This window comes from Argentina anserina, chromosome 3, assembly GCF_933775445.1.
Source record: "Argentina anserina chromosome 3, drPotAnse1.1, whole genome shotgun sequence".
NCBI classification, from domain to species: Eukaryota; Viridiplantae; Streptophyta; class Magnoliopsida; order Rosales; family Rosaceae; genus Argentina; species Argentina anserina.
Window position 1 is genome coordinate 1,628,929 of NC_065874.1, and position 18,072 is coordinate 1,647,000.

Here is an 18,072-nt window from a genome sequence, read left to right on the forward strand (position 1 = left end):
AATGCATGTTGAATTGTTGAGTGTGAATTTAGATTTCATATGTGCAAGTAGTGATCACAGATCCCTCGTGTTTTAGAATTTTGAGTCTGAATTTCTAAATTGATGTTTAGTTTGTCATTGTACATGGAACTAGTATTTATGTAGTCTTGTCTAGTATAACCAAAAGGAAATGTGTTGCACGAAGTCATTTTCTGGGGATACAAGGGTTGTTCTGTACTTCTGTTCATATATTGAGAAGGGAGGTTTGTCTGTTAATGCTATCTTTCGATTCTATGTCTGTCTGGAAGAGGTTAATTTCATACCAGCAAGAAACCTTTTATTAAAAGTTGATGTGTACTTATTTTAAGAGTTCTACGAGTGAAAAACCTCCATTACACCTAACACCTAATGCATCAAAACTGAAAGCATTCGGAAATAAAAGAGTTCTACCAGAAAAGGCCTCTACCATAACCGATATATACATCTTACAACCCTTTCATCACTGCCCAAAAATAAAACATATTAAGATTAATTTGTGCATAGATGATTATGTATCACTCTAATATGAATTCTTGTAAGGTATTAACAAAAGAACAAGATAAATACTAATTTGTATCAAAATGTGAATGAACTGATCGATATATCAAATTACATGGACGCTCTTGCTGACCAAAGCTATTAAGTTCATTAAGCTAAACAACTTTGACCGCTGTTCAGCACCCAGAAAATGACCACTTTTGCATTGAAAAACAAAACGCAAGGCATAAAATGGGGAAAAATCCAACATATTTTCCTCATGTTCATCGCCCTACATGTTCTTCCTCATGTAATTCTGACTTTAATAATCATAATGGTATTACTTAATAGCTTAACCCACCCTTGCATCCCCTTCAAATTTATACTCCTATCAGCCTATCAGAGTCTTCGTTAATTATGTCTCTGTCTTCTTCAATGTACGACTCAATTTTGTGATGGCTACCTTGATTGACTTTGCATTGTTGCTATTAGAACCAAATAAAATTTTCAGCTTACAAGTTTGTTTCTTTAAAGAAAATATTTGGAAGGGACCCTTTTTTTGAATATGATTGCTTAGTCTTTGAAAATCTCCCAATTATCGGAGAATTTAGACTCGCCAAGTACTAAAAAACAGGTTTGTGTTTGTTTATCCAATTATGGTATCATAACAATGAGCATTTGAAATTCTGAGACAGGTTCTGTGGGAAAATGGTGAGGAGTAGTACTCAGCAGTGTGATGAGAAGAGACCTTTGAAGAAAGGGCCATGGAGTCCTGATGAGGATCACAAGTTGATAAGTTACATTCAAAGATATGGTATTTGGAATTGGAGTCAGATGCCTAAACCTGCTGGTAAGAAAACTTCACATCTTCATTTTTTGGTTACTATGTCCTTGTTTCTGGCATTGACATTTTGCTGTCACTGAGGAATTATATGCTTGCTTGGAACTCAAGTGACCTTCTCTTTCCTCCGCCTCAATCATTTTAGGTCTGGCAAGGTCTGGGAAAAGCTGTAGACTTCGTTGGGTGAATTACTTGAGACCGGATATTAAGCGTGGAAGCTTCACCATGGAAGAAGAGCAGACCATAATCAAGTTGCAACAGAACATGGGAAATAGGTAATTACTAGAAATCCAACTTGTTATATGCAAAACTATTTGGTGGGAATCAGTATTGTAACCTTATGAGTCAAATAACTTATCATGTATGGTAATACCAAGTAACCACCGAGACCATCCCAAGAATTGGAGTTACGTTGTTTATATTTAGTTATTTACTACACAAGCATTGATAAGAATATTGCTACTACTTTCTTGTTTGTGTGTTCAAGATGGTCTGCAATTGCAGCAAAACTTCCTGGAAGAACAGACAATGAAATAAAAAATTACTGGCACACCCACTTGAAAAAGCGTCTCAACAATGACAAGGCCAAAATCACCGAGAATACTTCATCTCAAACTGAAACCTTTCTTCTTGAAGAGGAAGCTCCAAAGGCATCACTGGTGGAAACTTCAAGAGAAGACTCATCTCCATTAAGTTCTGGTATTGCTGATGTAATTGATCACAAACCCCAAATTACAGAACAACAAAGTATTTGTGAATCATTTGGTGAACTTCAAAGCTTATGGATTCATTCTCAAGTGACATCAACAGTGGTGGAAGATTCCGAGGCTATGTTTACAGATTCTGTTGGATTTACATTGTCAAGTGCTGCTAATCAAGTGTGGCTGCAGCAAGAACCAATATTTCCATGTGGTTCCTATAGTGATGATGCTCATGTTCCCATGAGTGATTATTGGATCAATTTATCTGTACAATCTGATGAAGCAAATAGAATGTTATGACACCCTCTTTGCCATTCTGATGTGATCTTTGAACTTTAAGTTATTCAATCTTAAGTAGTAGTAGTATATTTGTTTGCTTGAGTAGTGTTAAGCACTTAAGCACATTAGATATGTGCATGATTACATTGCATAAACAAAATTGAAATAGTAGAATGGTGTTGGTTTTCTTAGATATAGTATGTTCCCTCATTACATTGCAGAAAAACAAATTCATGAAAAAATTAAAATTTTGCTTTCACTGAGAGTTGAACTCAGGACCTCCCGCTTACTAAACGGGTGCTCTAACCAACTGAGCTATGAAAGCTTCTTGATAGCTTGCTACAGTTTGACTTATTTCAAGCCTTAGAAGAAGAATTTATCTTATATGAAAAGTTTTTGTATAATGCCATATCTTCCCTTTGGCAATTTTGTAATCTTCTGAAATCAATCTATAACCTTTTATTTACGAAGGCAATAAAGAAGAGAGCTTTTGGTATTCTGGTAGTTTAGCATGACGGTGAAGCAAAGAACACTGATTTCTCAGAGAGGGTGAAGTATCTCAGATATTTATGAGTTATTCTGCAAGCTTGGTAACTAATCTGGGAACCTTAGACCATGGTCACATGTAAAGGCACTTCCAGTTCCAAATTGGATCACTGAGAAAAAGCTCAAATAATTGAGAAAAGCCCCAGCCCCCAGGGGATTGCTTGCACTTACAAAAGGCAAAGTTACCTTCTTGATTGGTACATTTCCTAAATTAGTTATACCAATTGTAAACCATAAGCTGAGAAAAGTGTAATAAGAGAAAGCAAAAGTTATGCCATTCTTGTGGTGGAATCATATCAATCATCACCTGCATTTCATAGCAAATGCCAAGTTAAGTAGCAAATGCACGTGAATCATGGTTTTGGTTATATGTAGTGAAAGTTCTGTAGTAGCTACAATATACTTTGTATTATCATTTTAATAAAACCAAAGACATAGCTAATTGTACATTAACGCTGCAGATTAGTCATGTATAGTTTTGTTTGCTTTAGCTGACTGTGATCTTCAATTCATCCAATTTGGAATTTTGTATTTTCCTTTTAACTTTGCATGAGTTTGGGTACTTTGACAGCTCAGATGGGAGACCAAGATATCAGGAGAGCCCTGGCATTATTTAAACTTCAGTGAAACTGGTTTCATGTATGAAGTAGACTTCACAGTTGACTCCAAGTAGACTGATAACACTGAGAAGTATCATTTCAACTGAGCCAGCAGGAAACGAAGCAGGCTCTCTTGGTCTTCTGGGCACCCTAATCGGTTCATCATTCGACTTCCGAGTCAGCTCAACCCATCGGTTCTGCTTCTTCATTACCTGCTCTGTTCTTTTCTTTAATTTATCAACTGTTAGTCTGTACTGGCTTTTTCTTTGGTTGTCTGTAATCTGAACTATTCACCTGTTGAACACATTGTACATTATGCCCAGCTAGCCATGTCATCATTTGCATATTCCTTGCCATTTCTCTACAAATTGATCTTGTTTTAGTATTGGGTATTGCTATATATTTCGGAAATTTCAATTGTCCTCGTGCAAACTTTCCATTTAGAAGCAGTACCTTTCGAGTCCGAGTGTAGTACAATGAATTTGGAATCTTTGGAGAGATCCAATCAGTTTTTTTTGCTGCTGTATAATCTTTAACATACTATTACCAGGCTTTTATCCTTTTCAGTATAAACCTATACTATAGAATGAAATTGAATCTGGTTTTTGATGAGTTCCTTCAGTTGAAAAGCTGCAAACAGCATTTCTTGCAGTTAATTTAAAGAATCACCAGTATAGATATCCTGCTACAGATCATCACCCCCTTAGGAAAGAACTAGATATTATATAATGAAGTATAGTATTTTGCATTTGAGAAGATCCCATCCCATCTTGCTCAATGAATTAACAGAAACTTCTATATTCTTCAGTGTGTGAAAGAAAAGAGAACTAAAGAAGGAGAGGATCAATGGTTTCTCCCATTCCTACCAGTGTCAAGAGGATATGGGAAAAGTGGAATCTCCGGGGATTTGTACTCCTCAGCCTCTCATTGCAAACTGTTCTAATTCTTGGTGCACCTTTCCGAAAGCGATCTCCCAACCTATTTGTAACCTTTGTTATCTGGTCATCTTACTTGCTTGCTGACTGGGCAGCTAACTTTGCAATTGGCCTAATTGCAAACAGCCAGGGTGATGATCCTTTTGTTCGAAGCCCCACCAACAACGGTGATTTTAACAGCGATCTTCTGGCATTTTGGGCTCCCTTTCTTCTGCTACACCTTGGTGGTCCAGACACCATAACAGCATTTGCTCTTGAGGATAACACACTGTGGCTTAGGCACTTGTTTGGGCTTGTGTTCCAGGTTATAGCTGCAGTTTATGTCTTCATTCAATCTTTTCCCAAAAACAAGCTGTGGCTGCCTACAGTTCTCCTATTTCTAGCTGGAATCATCAAGTATGCTGAGCGCACGCGTGCCCTGTATAAAGCAAGCTTGGATAACTTCAAGGAGTCCATGCTTAAGAAACCTGACCCTGGACCCAACTATGCAAAGCTAATGGAGGAATACTCTTCCAAAAAAGATGCCAAACTTCCAACTCATATAGAGTTGACTGCAGAGAGGAGCAAAGAATCCAGGACTACTACTTATGTGGTGGATGATGGGGATATGAAAGATAATGTGCCACTGGTTCGCCATGCCTTTCACTTCTTTAACATCTTCAAGGGTCTTATTGTGGATCTCATTTTCAGCTTTCATGAGCGTTTTGAGAGTCGTGTATTTTTCCATGAGAGAACAGCAGAGGAAGCTTTCAAGTTAGTTGCAATTGAGCTCAATTTCATGTATGAAGCTCTATTCACCAAGGTGGTTGTTGTGCATTCTAAGTGGGGATACATATGCCGAGCTATATCCTTCAGTGCAGTTTGCACAGCTCTTGTTTGCTTCCAAAAAATAGAGAAACATGATTTTCATGGTTTTGATGTTGGAATCACTTATACTTTGCTTTTCGGGGCCTTGGCCTTGGATGCAATAGCTGTTATCATGCTTATATTCTCTGACTGGACTGTTGCTGCTGTGAAGAAATCTTGCCAAAAATCTTGTCTAGCCAATATTCTCAAAAGGTACGTCACGCTCAAGCAATCAAGGTGGTTCGTTGAAGAAAATGCAAATCCATTTTTGGAGAGGTGCAGACAACTTCTATTTCGAAGGTGGTATGAATCTGTCTCCATATTTAACTTGATACATTATTCCCTCAAGGAATGTCCAAGTCTGAGTCCTAATATTTTTGATTACATTTTCAAGGCCTACATCAATATCATATACTTGCTGGGTCTTAAGGATCTTCGAGATAAGATCAAATATAGGACCAGCAAGCCACTCGAAAAAGGGCTATGGGAATTCATTTTTGCTCAGTTGAAAAATAAGTCCTTGCTTGCAGATGATCCTGAAACTGCCAGGAGAATAAGTTCAGCCAGAGGTGACTGGATTTTACAGGATAGTGAGTGGAACAATATCAAAGATTTTGGTAACTTGCTCTCTTGTGTTGTCGATGTTGAATATGATCAGAGCATTCTACTGTGGCACATTGCTACTGAGTTCTGTTATAATAATGACAGTAAGGATAAAGAATACGAGGCTGTTCTCACTAAAATGGAACATTGTAAGACCTTGTCTGATTACATGGTATACCTCCTAGTTATGCAGCCTACTATGATGTCTTCTGTAGCAGGAATTGGACAAATAAGATTCCGTGATACGTGTGCAGAAGCCATAAAGTTCTTCAGCAGAAGGGAACTAGGACCAGAAGTGGCTCAAATAGACGCATGTAATAGACTTCTTGAGGTAAATACAGATGTTCAGCCGGTTGATGTCAAAGGGGATCGGAGTAAATCAGTGCTGTTTGATGCATGTATTCTAGCTAAACAACTGAAAAATATGAAGACAAATAAATGGGATCTCATGTGTGAAGTGTGGGTGGAATTACTAGCATATGCAGCAGGTCACTGCAGAGCAAATGACCATGTTCAATTGATGAGCAAAGGTGGAGAACTTGTCACATTTGTTTGGTTAGTGATGGCTCATTTTGGCATAGGGGAGCAGTTCCAGATCAATGAGGGGCATGCAAGAGCAAAACTCATTGTGGGAAAGTAACTATATACAGTTAGTTACATTGAATAAATGATGTAGAAATTAGTCATGGTAAAGCATGGTATGCACCTTTTCTGTTTGTTTTTTGCTTGGAGATAATTGTAATGTACTGAATTTTTAGATGCAGTTTGATTCTCAGTAAAAACATTACTGTGATCTTCTTGTAGTTTACACATCATTCTGCTTATGCCCGTGCATAAAATTTATGCAGCTTAACTGATGGGGTGTGGTTAGCAGAAATTAACATAGCATTACGTGGTTCTTTATTATCCAAAAAAGAAGGACAAGTGGTTCCTTATTCGGAAAACAGCTATAAGTCTATAATGCTGGTTACTGTTACTGATGGACCGGATTCTCTGGGTAGTGGCCCTAAATTCGGGAACTTCTTAGTCTTTTTTCTGATTTGAGCCTGAACATTCAACCCAAATTATCAATGTCATATTCTGATTTTTTCAGATGCAAAAACTGGAGGCTATCAGAGAACAGATCCTCGAGTTCTACTACTCTATTTGGTGAGCATGCTCTCGTTCTATTATTTGCTCTCAAAATCGCTGAGTATTATTGTTTGTTCTATTAGATGCTGTACGTTGTTGTGACTTGAATTGATGAGGATTATATATTGTTTCTTTACTTGGTAGAAAGATGAAGAGGAGTGGCAGTTGGAATACGTTCCTGCCAGACCAGAATGTAGGAGGTAAGCGAAGCAGATTTTAGGGTTACAACAGCTGCATGCTCTCGAAATCGTAAAGTATAATTGTTTTTTTCAATAGATGATGATGTTGTGACTTGGTGAGATGAGAAATAATTGTATATTGTTCTTTACTTGGTAGTTTTCGTAGAAAACTGAAGAAGAGTAGCAGTTGGAAACTTGGAATACGTTTCTGCCAGAAAAGCAATATGTAGGACGACCTTCATTCGAAGCATCAGAGTCTCTCAGAAAGTCAATTCAGGATCAAACGGACGTCTCACTTGAGATCACAAAGCAGATGTTTCTGAATGAAGAAGGCAAGGACAAGAACTTGGTGTTCTCGCCGCTGTCCATTCATGTGGTTCTTAGCATGATAGCCGCTGGAGCCGAGGGTTCCAACCAAGAGAAGCTCAATTTTCTGATGTCCAAGTTCATTCAGGAGCTCAACACTCTCGCCTGCATAGTCGCCCCGCTAGTCATTGCCGGTGGATCCCAACTCGGCGGGCCTCTCTTGTCATTAGCCAGTGAGGTCTGGATAGACGAATCTCTCTCCATCAAGCCTTCTTTCTTAGTATTTAACCACCAAAACAAGTTTTCATTTAACATTTATCTTGTGATAAAAGTCATTACACCAAATGCTAGATGGTGAAACCTGATCTAAGATATTGTCTTTCTTAAGATAGATAATGGACGCTGATTACAAGGCGGCGTTGAAACAAGTTGATTTCAAGACCGAGCCAGAGGGAGTGCGACGTAAAGTGAATTCCTGGGGAGAAAAGGAAACCAATGGTCTCATCAAAAGCTTTCTTCCCTCGGTCTCAAATTCTGGCAGAACGAGGCTCATATTTGCAAATGCTTTAACGAGTTTAAGGTATCAGAGACAAGAATGTATAACTTTCACCTTCTCCACGATGCAGGCTCAATTAAGGTACCCTTCATGACAAAGTGGTCTGCACAGTATACAAGTGTTTTCCAAAGCTTCAAAGTCTTGAAGCTTCCGTACAAGCAAGGTAAAGATCATGAGCGAATGTTCTCAATGTACATTTTTCTTCTAAATGCAAGAAACGGGCTGCGAGCTTTGGTCGACAAGTTTTGCTCCAACTTTGAGTTTATTGATAGCCATCTTCCCTACGAAAGAGTCCAGTAGTTCGTTTCTTAATCCCAAAGTTTAAGATTTCCTACGGTTTTGAGGCTTCCAAACTTCTCAAGACTTTAGGATTCTGTCCTGTAAGTCTAGTGTAGTTCCCCCGGTTTGAAGTTTTGTTTTGCTTAGTTCATAATTGATATGATTTTTCATAACTATGAACATTTTTTTATCAAATAATTGTCTTTATTAATCCAAGTTCGATCAGTTTTAAACTTTGAACAATGCAACTATTAATCCTCCATATCAATTGTCGAAGCAAATGGAATTATCATATATTGAGCCTTCTTCATGATGTTGTATTTCAAAGCGGATCGAAGTAAATCCGTTTTGTCAAATGCATGTATTATAGCGAAACAACTAATTAATAAGTATGGACACAAAGAAATAGGATCTCATGTGTGAAGTGTGGGAGGAGTTCTAGCAGATGCAGCAGATCACTGCAGAGCAAATGATCATGTCCAACTGCTAAGCGAAGGTGGGAAGCTTGTCACTTTTGTTTGTTTAGTGATGGCTCATTTTGAAATAGGGCCGGGGAGCATTTCCAGATGATTGATGGGCACGCAAGAGCAAAACTAAAAGTTCATTGTGGGAACCGGGAAGTCACCAACTTACCATACAGCATATTATACTGGAGTTCAGGACGGAGTCAGGATTTTAAAATAGACTGGGTTAAATTTTCATTAAAAACATTTCAATGAGATACGTTTGGTATCATTTATGGGATCACAAACTAAAAAGTATATAGTTTGCTTAATTGTGAAATATGATAGTTTTGATGGTTTTGGATTGGGGTAAACACCATGAATTGAGTTAAAATGGCTTGATTAAAGGAACTTTCCAAAACTTTCTTTGTTGGAAGAATTAAGATGCTCAAGATATATATGATTAATTATATATATCATTGACTATGGCAATTTGATTAGGCTAAATCCTCTTGGATTGTGAATATGTGAGGTTTTAAAGATAATTAAGCCTATTTAATGAAGGGCATGTAACAAATTCAAAAACATTACCGGTCTGTAATTATAAAATTTACCCTAAATCAAGTGGATTAATTAGACAAAACTCAAAAAGTCATATGGGATATAGCCCAGGGAGTGTTCAACGAAGATCCGTCACTGATGGAGATAGTTGTATTGCACTGGGTTTTTTAATTGAAATGTGAAAAAGACACATTTGGGACCTTCTTGCAGTTTCTTGACTTTCTTCATGGATGTGCATGATAAAACTGTTTAGGAGCCAATTTCTCAGTCACCTAAAATTGTATTGCACTAGCTTAAGCCTTGACCATTAGGGAAAATTGTGTGTTGATAGCACCCACCTAAGTAGTAAAGAATTTTTTTGATGTATCTTTTCCATCAAGATGACACACCATTTTTTTTCCATCGCACACCTAATTTAAAGTATAAAACATGTCAAATGGTGTGTAAATATAGATTTTACGTGTATACGTAACACAGTTTTACTATCGGGTTATATTCTTCATAAATTTGATGAGACTATTTCTCTTATGGATAAAATATTAGTCACTCATTACAGTTTTACAAACTCAACACTTTACTCCTTCAAGTTTTCAATTTTCAACTAATCACTCTTTATATTTTTTAAATTCGAGCAATATGATCATTTCATAATCTTTCCATCCAATTTAGTTATTAAGTTCATCTAATTTCTGTTTGCCCAAAAAACAACTTAACATTCAAATTAGATGGAAAGATGACGGAATGACCAAATTGCTCGAATTTAGAAAGTATAAGGAGTGATCAGTCGAAATTAAATCTTGAAGGAGTAAACTGTCGAGTTTGTAATAATTTGAGGAGTGACTAGTATTTTGTTTTCTCTTATTTATATTCTGCTGAATCCGGAATATATATATATATATATATATATATATATATATATATATATATATATATACAGTCCCTATCTAGAGTGAAGCTTCACTTTGAAATTATAGAGTGAAGTTCCAATTTTGGCGCACTTTTCGGTCAAATTTTTTTACCATAAGCGATTCAATATTTAGGTATGGTATTCAAGATCATCTCTACAAAGTTTCATCCAATTTGACAATGGTTTGAGCTTTCAAAATTGAGATTTATACGAACGGTTCACGTTGATCCGTTTTAATTCATTCATTGATTTAATCTAATTTTAATACCTTAACGATGTCCGAATTAGATGAAATTTTGTAGAGATGATCTTGAATAACATACCTATATATTGAATCGCTTATGGTGAAAACATTTGACCGAAAAATGTGCCAAAATTGGAACTTCACTCTGTAATTTTAGAATGAAGCTTCACTCTGGATAGAGACTATATATATATATATATATATATATATAAAGACGGGAAGAATGAAATGAATGAATCATATATATCAAAAGACGGGATGGAGAAATTGTAAAGCTAAAGAGAGACAAAGAGGCGATATCAGGAACAAAATTCTCCAATTTTATTATTCGGTGAGCATGCAATTTTTGTCTCTCTGTTCATAGTTTTATTATTTGCTCTTCAAATCGTAGGGATCTCTGTCTACCATGGATTTCTTCTTTGAAACTTCTAGTCAATGAAGAAATAAACTTCTGGTCAATGTTTTTTTTTCCAATTAAGTTTCACTTCAAATAAGATCTTTGATCGATCTGCAAAAAAAGAAATAAAGACAAGACCCACGCTCCTCATTTGTGGGGATTGACCCCAATGCCCACATAATTAAGTGGCGATAGCGCATGGCCACGCTGTAGTGACATTAAAAAGTAACGTCAGGATTGCTCCCGTGGTTATTGCTAAACAAACGAAAATTCTTGTATCCACCATGTGAACATTTACCTGCTATTAAAACTGATGACGTGACATAACATGAGCCACAATTTGAGTTAAATATAAAAACTGGGCAAAGTCTTAAGCTTTCATACAAACAAGGTAAAGATCGTGACCGAAGGTATTCCATGTACATTTTTCTTCCGACTCTGAGTTTACTGATAGCCATCTTCCCAACGAATGTGTTCCAGTAGGAATTTTCCTAATCCCAAAGTTTAAGTTTTCCTGTGGTTTTGAAGCCTCCAAACTTCTAGAGACTTTGGGATTCTGTCCTGGCGGTTTGACAGATGAGATGGTGAACTCACCTGAGCCCCTTTATGTTTCGAAAATATTCCACAAAGCCTTCATTGAAGTTAATGAGAAAGGCACAGAAGCTGCTGCTATAACGATGTTTGAAGAGTCTTATTCGTGTGATGAAGTCAGCTTCGATCCCAAAATAGATTTTGTGGCAGATCACCCATTCCTTTATCTTATCAGAGAAGAAGTGACGAAGACGGTGATGTTCGTCGGGCAGGTTCTCTATCCTATTGAAGATTGATTTATTTATCTCCTAGGCTTGTTAGGAAGAAGTGAAGAACACCATCAATTACAGGCTGTGTTGTCCGATGCACTTCTCCTGAAAATGATCATAACTATGAGTCTATGAATATTACTTTGGTATAATAAGTTAATCGGAGGTTGAGTATTCTGGTACTTATTTCAATCGTTGAAGCAAATCATCCTTGCAGATCCATTAGCTAGTGATCGAAGCTTGTCCTCCTAGGCTCCTAGTCCTAGTAAAACATGTAGAATTGAACATTCAACCAACGTTAAAAAATGAAAATGATGACTACTCTGAACCAAGTCTCAAAATACTACTATTTACTATTGGGCTGGATCTTCTGAATTTTAAAGTGGCCCGAAGTCGTGATTTATGTTTGGGCATAAATCATAGAACCGGGACAAGTTCTACGGCTCTCTCTCTCTCAGAAGAGGGTCTTTTCTGGGAATCTTCGACCATGGTCACAGTCTCAAGGCACTTTCCAGTTCCAGAAAGATCGAGTTGGATCACCCAAAAAGCTCACATAGTTGGGAAAAGCTTCAAGAGGGTCGCTTGCTCTTACAAACAAGAAAAAGTTACCTTCTTGATTGTAATTGGTTATGACCAATTGTCCACCACCACAAGAACAAGGTAAAACACAAGTTGTCCCATTCTTGATTCTTTGTCCCAAGTCTTCATTAGCTACATTCTTCTTTGGTGTTGTTTCTTTAGTTGCCTATTGTAGTAGTATTGTTGCATATAGTTAATGAACGTATCTCACACTTTGCCTGAATTAATTAGGCTAGCTGATCAATCTGACTCTGTATTCAACTCATGTATGCTGAATATAAGCCAGTAAAATAACACCATTTCAATTTCAGTTAGTTCTTGTTTTTAGTGTGAGGGGTAATTCTGCTGCTATCACTTACCAAATTTCAATGTTTTCCTCATGTGTTCATGGTCTTATTGAGTGTTTTGATTGACAATGAGCTGTTTGAATCTAACAACATGTTCTTAAAAAGCTGCAAATAGAAGGTCCAATTTGAATTTGATTGTCTTCCTTTCGAACTCAGCAAAACTAAACTGCAGTCATTGTGAATGCCTTGATTTATTGTTTTAGCTCTTTAAATAGTTAAATCTAAGACATATCATTTTGCTTCAGGGTATCGACACATAATGGCAGTGGTAGTATCTGATTAATTTAGTTTGGTGAAAATGTTCTTTCTATTTTCTAACTTGTAGAGCTTTAGTTGCTGACTTGAAACATCATCACTTAATCATCAGAGGTTTGAGATATAAGCAGGAGATATGGATGCATCTTTGAATCTCAACAACTACAAGAAATTGTTGGAAAAGTGGAATCTTCGAGGCTTTATCATTTTAACTTTTAAGCCTCTCATTGCATTTCTTTTTACTTCTATGTGCACCCCTCAGAAGGCGAAAATCCAACAGTACATTAATATGGTTTATTTTCTCAGCTTGCTCGCTCATTGGACTGGCAAGTTGCTCTTAAATCAATCACAAGCACCCTGCTGACAATCAAGGACAGACTGAAGGCCCTGATGACATTAATGGTGCTCTTCTGGTCATTTGGGCTCCCTTTCTTTTGTCACACCTCAGTGATCAAGGCACCATCATATATTTTGCTATTGAAGACAAGACCTTGTGGCAAAGGCAGGTGGTTTGGTTTGTATTCCAGGTTGTAGCTAGAATTTATGTCTTTTTTCAAACATTTGATCCCAGAATGATTGGAGCAATTTCTGGCAGGAATCATAAGTATGTTTAGCGCACACGCTCTCTATGTCTTTGAAGCTTGGATGGTCTCAAGGAAGAAATGGTTTAACTTAAAAGAAGTTGAGCCTCTACCAATATATGCAGAGTTCAAAGAGGAATACCCACCAGATGGGGCAATCGAGAATAATATTTCAGTGGTCCAGCATGCTCATTGCTTATGCCTGAGCCTGAAATTGGTTCACTTACTACTCATTAGATGATTTATATTTTGGTCAATAGTCATTTAGTAATTTACAGTAAATTTTCCATTTTGTCTTCTTCTTTTTTAAATACAAAATAATTACTTTTGGGCCGGATTATCTTTGTGCATTTTGAATTGGTATTTTCCAGTAAAGCTCTATTAATCTGGGCCTAAACCCTAAAACTTTATAAAGAAGGGGACGGGGAACAAGAAAGCTTCAATATTGTGACTGCATCAGACAGAAGTTGGTGGCAACTATCAGAGAAACAAATTCTCTTCCTTGTTAATAGTTTTATTATTTGCTCTTGAAGTCGTAAAGGTATTACTAGTTCTGCCAAGAAATTCTTCTTTTTCTAAACTGAATATGGTACATTAGTACATGGATCAGACTCATCAGGATTCTATGTTGGTATTTGTTTTAGTTGTAGTTGGGCTATATGAGTTGGTTCCTTCTCAATTTGTAGTAACATTGATCAGTTTCTATGTATTATAGAAAGAAATTTGAGCCACGAGTACAAATCTCTCCTGCCTTGTATTTGTTTTTTTGTTTATGTACTTTGTTCAAAAGTCACTCTATATGTGCCTTGGTGTATCCATTCAGGATTAGGAACATCAAGTTTCATGTAGCAATATGTTAACTATTCCGTATAGCGATAGGTTTTCCAGTTTCTACGTAAAATCTAATTTTAATCCTCTATATAAAGAGATTTCTTGATAGGCTCTATTCACGTAGACATAATTCACTTATCTCAGGGGCTTTATATTTGTGTTTGTTCATACAACTTTTGCAGAATTCATGGATCGTCACAGAGGTTCTAAACGGGCACGATCCTCATCCCCACCACGACCTTCATTCAAAGCTTCAAAGTCTCTCAGAAAATCCATTCAGGACCAACCCAACGTTGCGCTAGAAATTACAAAGCAACTGCTTCTGAATGAAGAAGAAGTCTCCATTGTCCATCCATGTCGTTCTTAGCATGATAGCGACTGGAGCCAAGGGTTTGGACGAACAGGACATGCTAAGTTTCCTCAAGTCCAAGTCCATTCAGGAGCTCAACACTAGCCTTCAATGTCATTCCGCTAGTCTTTGCTGATGGATCCCAACTTGGCGGGCCTCTATTGTCATATGCCAATGGGGTTTGGATAGACAAATCTCTCTCTATCAAGCCTTCTTTCGAGAATGTATGTAATTCTTTTACCACGTACCGAAGTAGTTTGACAAAAGGAGAACCCTATAGAGAGCCACGTTCCGAAAAGGAGAGTTCCAGTAGGCCTTTTCTTAATCCCAAAGTTTAAGATTTCCTTTGATGTTGAGGCTTCGAAACTTCTGGAGGCTTTAGGATTCTGTCATGGAGGTTTGACAGAGACGGTGAACTCACCTGAGCCCCTACATGTTTCCGAAATATTCCACAAAGCCGTCATTGAAGTTAATGAGAAAGGCACAAAAGCTGCGGCTGTAACGGCGGCTATTAGTAGATCGTGCTGCCTTAGAGCACCTCCTCCACGTCCTCCCCCGATAGATTTTGTGGCAGATCACCCCCATTCCTTTATCTTATCAGAGAAGAAGTGACTATAACGGTGATGTTCGTTGGGCAGGTTCTCAATCCTATTGAAGACCAGTTTTGGCAGCCTGGTATATATAGTTTCCCTCTTTCAAGTTTATTGATCTTAATTCATCGTCCCTATCCTGTTAGCTTTGTCACAACTCAATTTTTCCGTCAATTAATCAGATTTTGAGCAGTTTTCAGTTTTTAATAAAGTCGACATTTTTTATTAAACCTTGGAGATTATTACAGAGTAATACTATTCCTGCATGTTGAGAACTTGAGATTAAAATGATACAAACTAGAACTGATTTTGTCTTTTTGGGTGAATGAATGAATATATCAGACTTCTGTTTGATGTGAACCTAGTCTCTCTGTCTCAAACATGGACTCACCATTCTCAACAACTAATATTTTCAAGCAATGTAATCATGGACTTAAATATGTTTAATGACCCTGTCACTTTCACCAAAGAAAATAGGTAGTGACATACAGATGTTGAAGACTATAATAGTAAATAGCTAGAATGAACCTCGTGGAAATTGCAGAAAGAAAAGTCGAGAAGATCCATTAGGAAAGACCTTGACCATATAAAGTCTTCACAGACTCTGCAGCATGCCAAAGTGTACCAAAACATTAGGACAATGTTGACCCAACTGAGGCCTGTGGCATAGCTCTCACCTTGCATAGCTCCATTTTTTATAGACATCGCTGTTGTGAGTCTTGTCCTCAACAACTCTTCTTCCTCTTCATTTTCTTGATCCATTCTGAACCTTTCGCTTGCAAACCCTTCGTTGATTAATCACCGACAATGTCCAACCCACCCCTTGTTACTAATTCATTCAAGACACCTTATGTGTCTCTGGATCTTCTTTCATACTTGAAATCTGACCTGCAGGTCACACCATTCCAAATCTTCAACGAAGTTATGATGCCGGGTTTTGAAGAACACATATCCAATGGCCACAAAAACAGCAACAAGGAAGATACACAGACGATACTTCGGGAGATCATGAATGATCTGATTCCCATTAGTAAGGCCTGCGGAATATTGCAGAAGTGGCAAGATGGTGTCAGCCGCGCTATCGAAAATTTAGCTTACCAGAGCTTGGATGATGCATCCAGAGAAAGAACAGAGACACAGGAAAACACCAACAGAGACAATCATCTGGACAAGCTTAACAGGACCCGCAGCATTGTCTCCGAGTTGAAGAAATACGTTTGTTTCGATCTAGACAGTTTGAGTAAAGAGATCTCAAAACTCTTTGATACTCCGGTGCCCGGTGAAGACTCGCAGCCTTTGAAGACCGATAATTCGGTTGCATCAACAAAGTTTCAGGCAATCTACGACGGTCTAGAAAAGAAAATGAAGGACTGCTTGCTCTGTTTCTCAATGTTCCCTGAAAATGCTGTCATAAAGAAGAAGGTTTTGATCCATTGGTGGGTTGGTGAGGGGTTCATAGACAATTTGGACACAGCAGAGACTGCCGAGCAGGCAGGGAACAAATGCTTCCAAGAGTTTTTGGAGAAGGACATTATCGTGCCCTCCTGCAAAGGAGACAGGCCAAGTGCAGACAGCTGCATGATGCAGCCTCACATCCGTCATGCTGTGATTAAGCTTGCAAAGAAAGAAGGGTTCTTTGATTTCGACAGAATTGACAAACCGACTGAAGATTCCTCTTGCTCTAAGAGGACATACCTGGTGAGAACCATAGAAGGATCCAATGTCCGAGAACTGCCATTCCATTCAAATCCGGAGAAGGTTCAGAGTCTGATCAATGTTAATGAGCCTCATCTTTATTTTAGACCAAAGTGGTTTTCAAAGATGAAAAGCGTCAAAGTTTTGCAGCTTGGGAAATGGCAAAAGTCTGCGGAAGCAGCTGAAACCCTCATTGAAGTAGAGGACTGTGAATTCCTGAAAGGTTTGAAGAATATGAGAGAGCTGCGGTACTTGAGCCTCCGAGGAATCTCTAGAATCACAGAGCTTCCTGCTTCAATATGCAAAGCCCGCAATCTGAGAATCCTGAACCTCAATGGATGTTGTGATTTGGAGAAACTCCCCCATGGGATAGGCTCACTCAAGAACCTGACACACTTGGACATGTACGAGTGTTACTTGATAAGCGGCTTGCCTGAAGGACTTGCTTTGCTCTCTAATCTCCAAGTGCTCAAAGGGTTCGTCAGTAGTACAAGATCAAGAAGCAATGACTGTAAGCTAGATGATTTGTCAAAGTTGGAGAATCTACGGAAGCTGAGTATCCGCATAGACAGAGATCACTCTGATACAGCAGAAAGAGAGCTGAAGTCCTTAGCAAAGTTCAAAAAGCTTCGATCACTGTCTATATCATGGTCACCAATATATGTCGCGCCTGCCACTCAAACTCTCCAAAAGCTCCGAACTCTTACCAAGAAGCTAACCAGAGCAAAAGGATTCAAAGGAATAAAGAATTGGCCTTCAATATTGGCTCCGGAGTCTCCACTAAGTGCTCATTTGGAGAAACTTGATCTCCATTACTGCCCTCATTCTCAGATGCCAAAGTGGTTGGCACCGACGCTTCTCAGTAACCTAAAGAAGCTCTATATCAGAGGAGGAAGGCTCTCAGATCTTGGTCAGAATGGCATCAAGTGTCAATGGGATAATGTCCAAACAGTACGCTTGATGTTCTTGGAAGAACTAGAAATGAACTGGGAAAAGCTGCAAGAATTGTTTCCGAAACTTAGTTACTTGGAGATTGTCGAATGCCCTAGACTTTTGGACCAATGTGATAAGTTTGTGTGGAAAAAGGAAGACTCAGAGCAAGCAGAATCAACGAGTCCCAATGTTTAGCGATTTTCGTATTCAATTATCTGTATGTATTGTATCATGATATCATTTCTTTCTTCAATTCTGCTAGTA

General features: G+C 38.0%; 3 protein-coding genes, 1 non-coding gene and 2 pseudogenes across 4 annotated transcripts; 5 read left to right on the forward strand and 1 right to left on the reverse strand.

The window, feature by feature from the left end:
• The first annotated feature begins 1,166 nt into the window (after positions 1-1,166).
• LOC126789571 (transcription factor MYB13-like) lies at positions 1,167-2,337 on the forward strand. The gene is made up of 3 exons (XM_050515769.1): positions 1,167-1,345; positions 1,482-1,611; positions 1,824-2,337. Exons 1-3 carry the CDS (start codon positions 1,204-1,206, stop codon positions 2,335-2,337), a joined length of 786 nt encoding a protein of 261 aa, XP_050371726.1. The 5' UTR covers positions 1,167-1,203.
• Positions 2,338-2,567: 230 nt separating this feature from the next.
• Positions 2,568-2,641, reverse strand: TRNAT-AGU (transfer RNA threonine (anticodon AGU)). The gene has a single exon. It is a non-coding gene; the product is annotated as a tRNA-Thr (tRNA).
• Positions 2,642-4,271: 1,630 nt separating this feature from the next.
• Positions 4,272-6,949, forward strand: LOC126786461 (uncharacterized). Its single transcript, XM_050512293.1, has 2 exons — positions 4,272-6,543; positions 6,939-6,949. Exon 1 carries the CDS (start codon positions 4,308-4,310, stop codon positions 6,483-6,485), a length of 2,178 nt encoding a protein of 725 aa, XP_050368250.1. The 5' UTR covers positions 4,272-4,307; the 3' UTR covers positions 6,486-6,543; positions 6,939-6,949.
• A 175-nt stretch (positions 6,950-7,124) lies between these two features.
• Positions 7,125-11,675, forward strand: LOC126789572 (serpin-ZX-like; annotated as a pseudogene).
• Positions 11,676-14,428: 2,753 nt separating this feature from the next.
• On the forward strand, positions 14,429-15,379 carry LOC126789573 (serpin-ZX-like; annotated as a pseudogene).
• A 608-nt stretch (positions 15,380-15,987) lies between these two features.
• Positions 15,988-18,003, forward strand: LOC126789581 (disease resistance RPP13-like protein 4). The gene has a single exon (XM_050515780.1). The coding sequence runs from the start codon at positions 15,988-15,990 to the stop codon at positions 18,001-18,003; it is 2,016 nt and encodes a 671-aa protein (XP_050371737.1).
• Positions 18,004-18,072: the final 69 nt, after the last annotated feature.

Coding starts and splice junctions, on each gene's coding strand:
- LOC126789571 (XM_050515769.1), top strand. CDS start 1,204: ATGGTGAGGAGTAGTACTCAGCAGTGTGATGAGAAGAGACCTTTGAAG. Junction 1,346..1,481: donor TCAGATGCCTAAACCTGCTG/GTAAGAAAACTT, acceptor CAATCATTTTAG/GTCTGGCAAGGTCTGGGAAA. Junction 1,612..1,823: donor CAACAGAACATGGGAAATAG/GTAATTACTAGA, acceptor TGTGTGTTCAAG/ATGGTCTGCAATTGCAGCAA.
- LOC126786461 (XM_050512293.1), top strand. CDS start 4,308: ATGGTTTCTCCCATTCCTACCAGTGTCAAGAGGATATGGGAAAAGTGG.
- LOC126789581 (XM_050515780.1), top strand. CDS start 15,988: ATGTCCAACCCACCCCTTGTTACTAATTCATTCAAGACACCTTATGTG.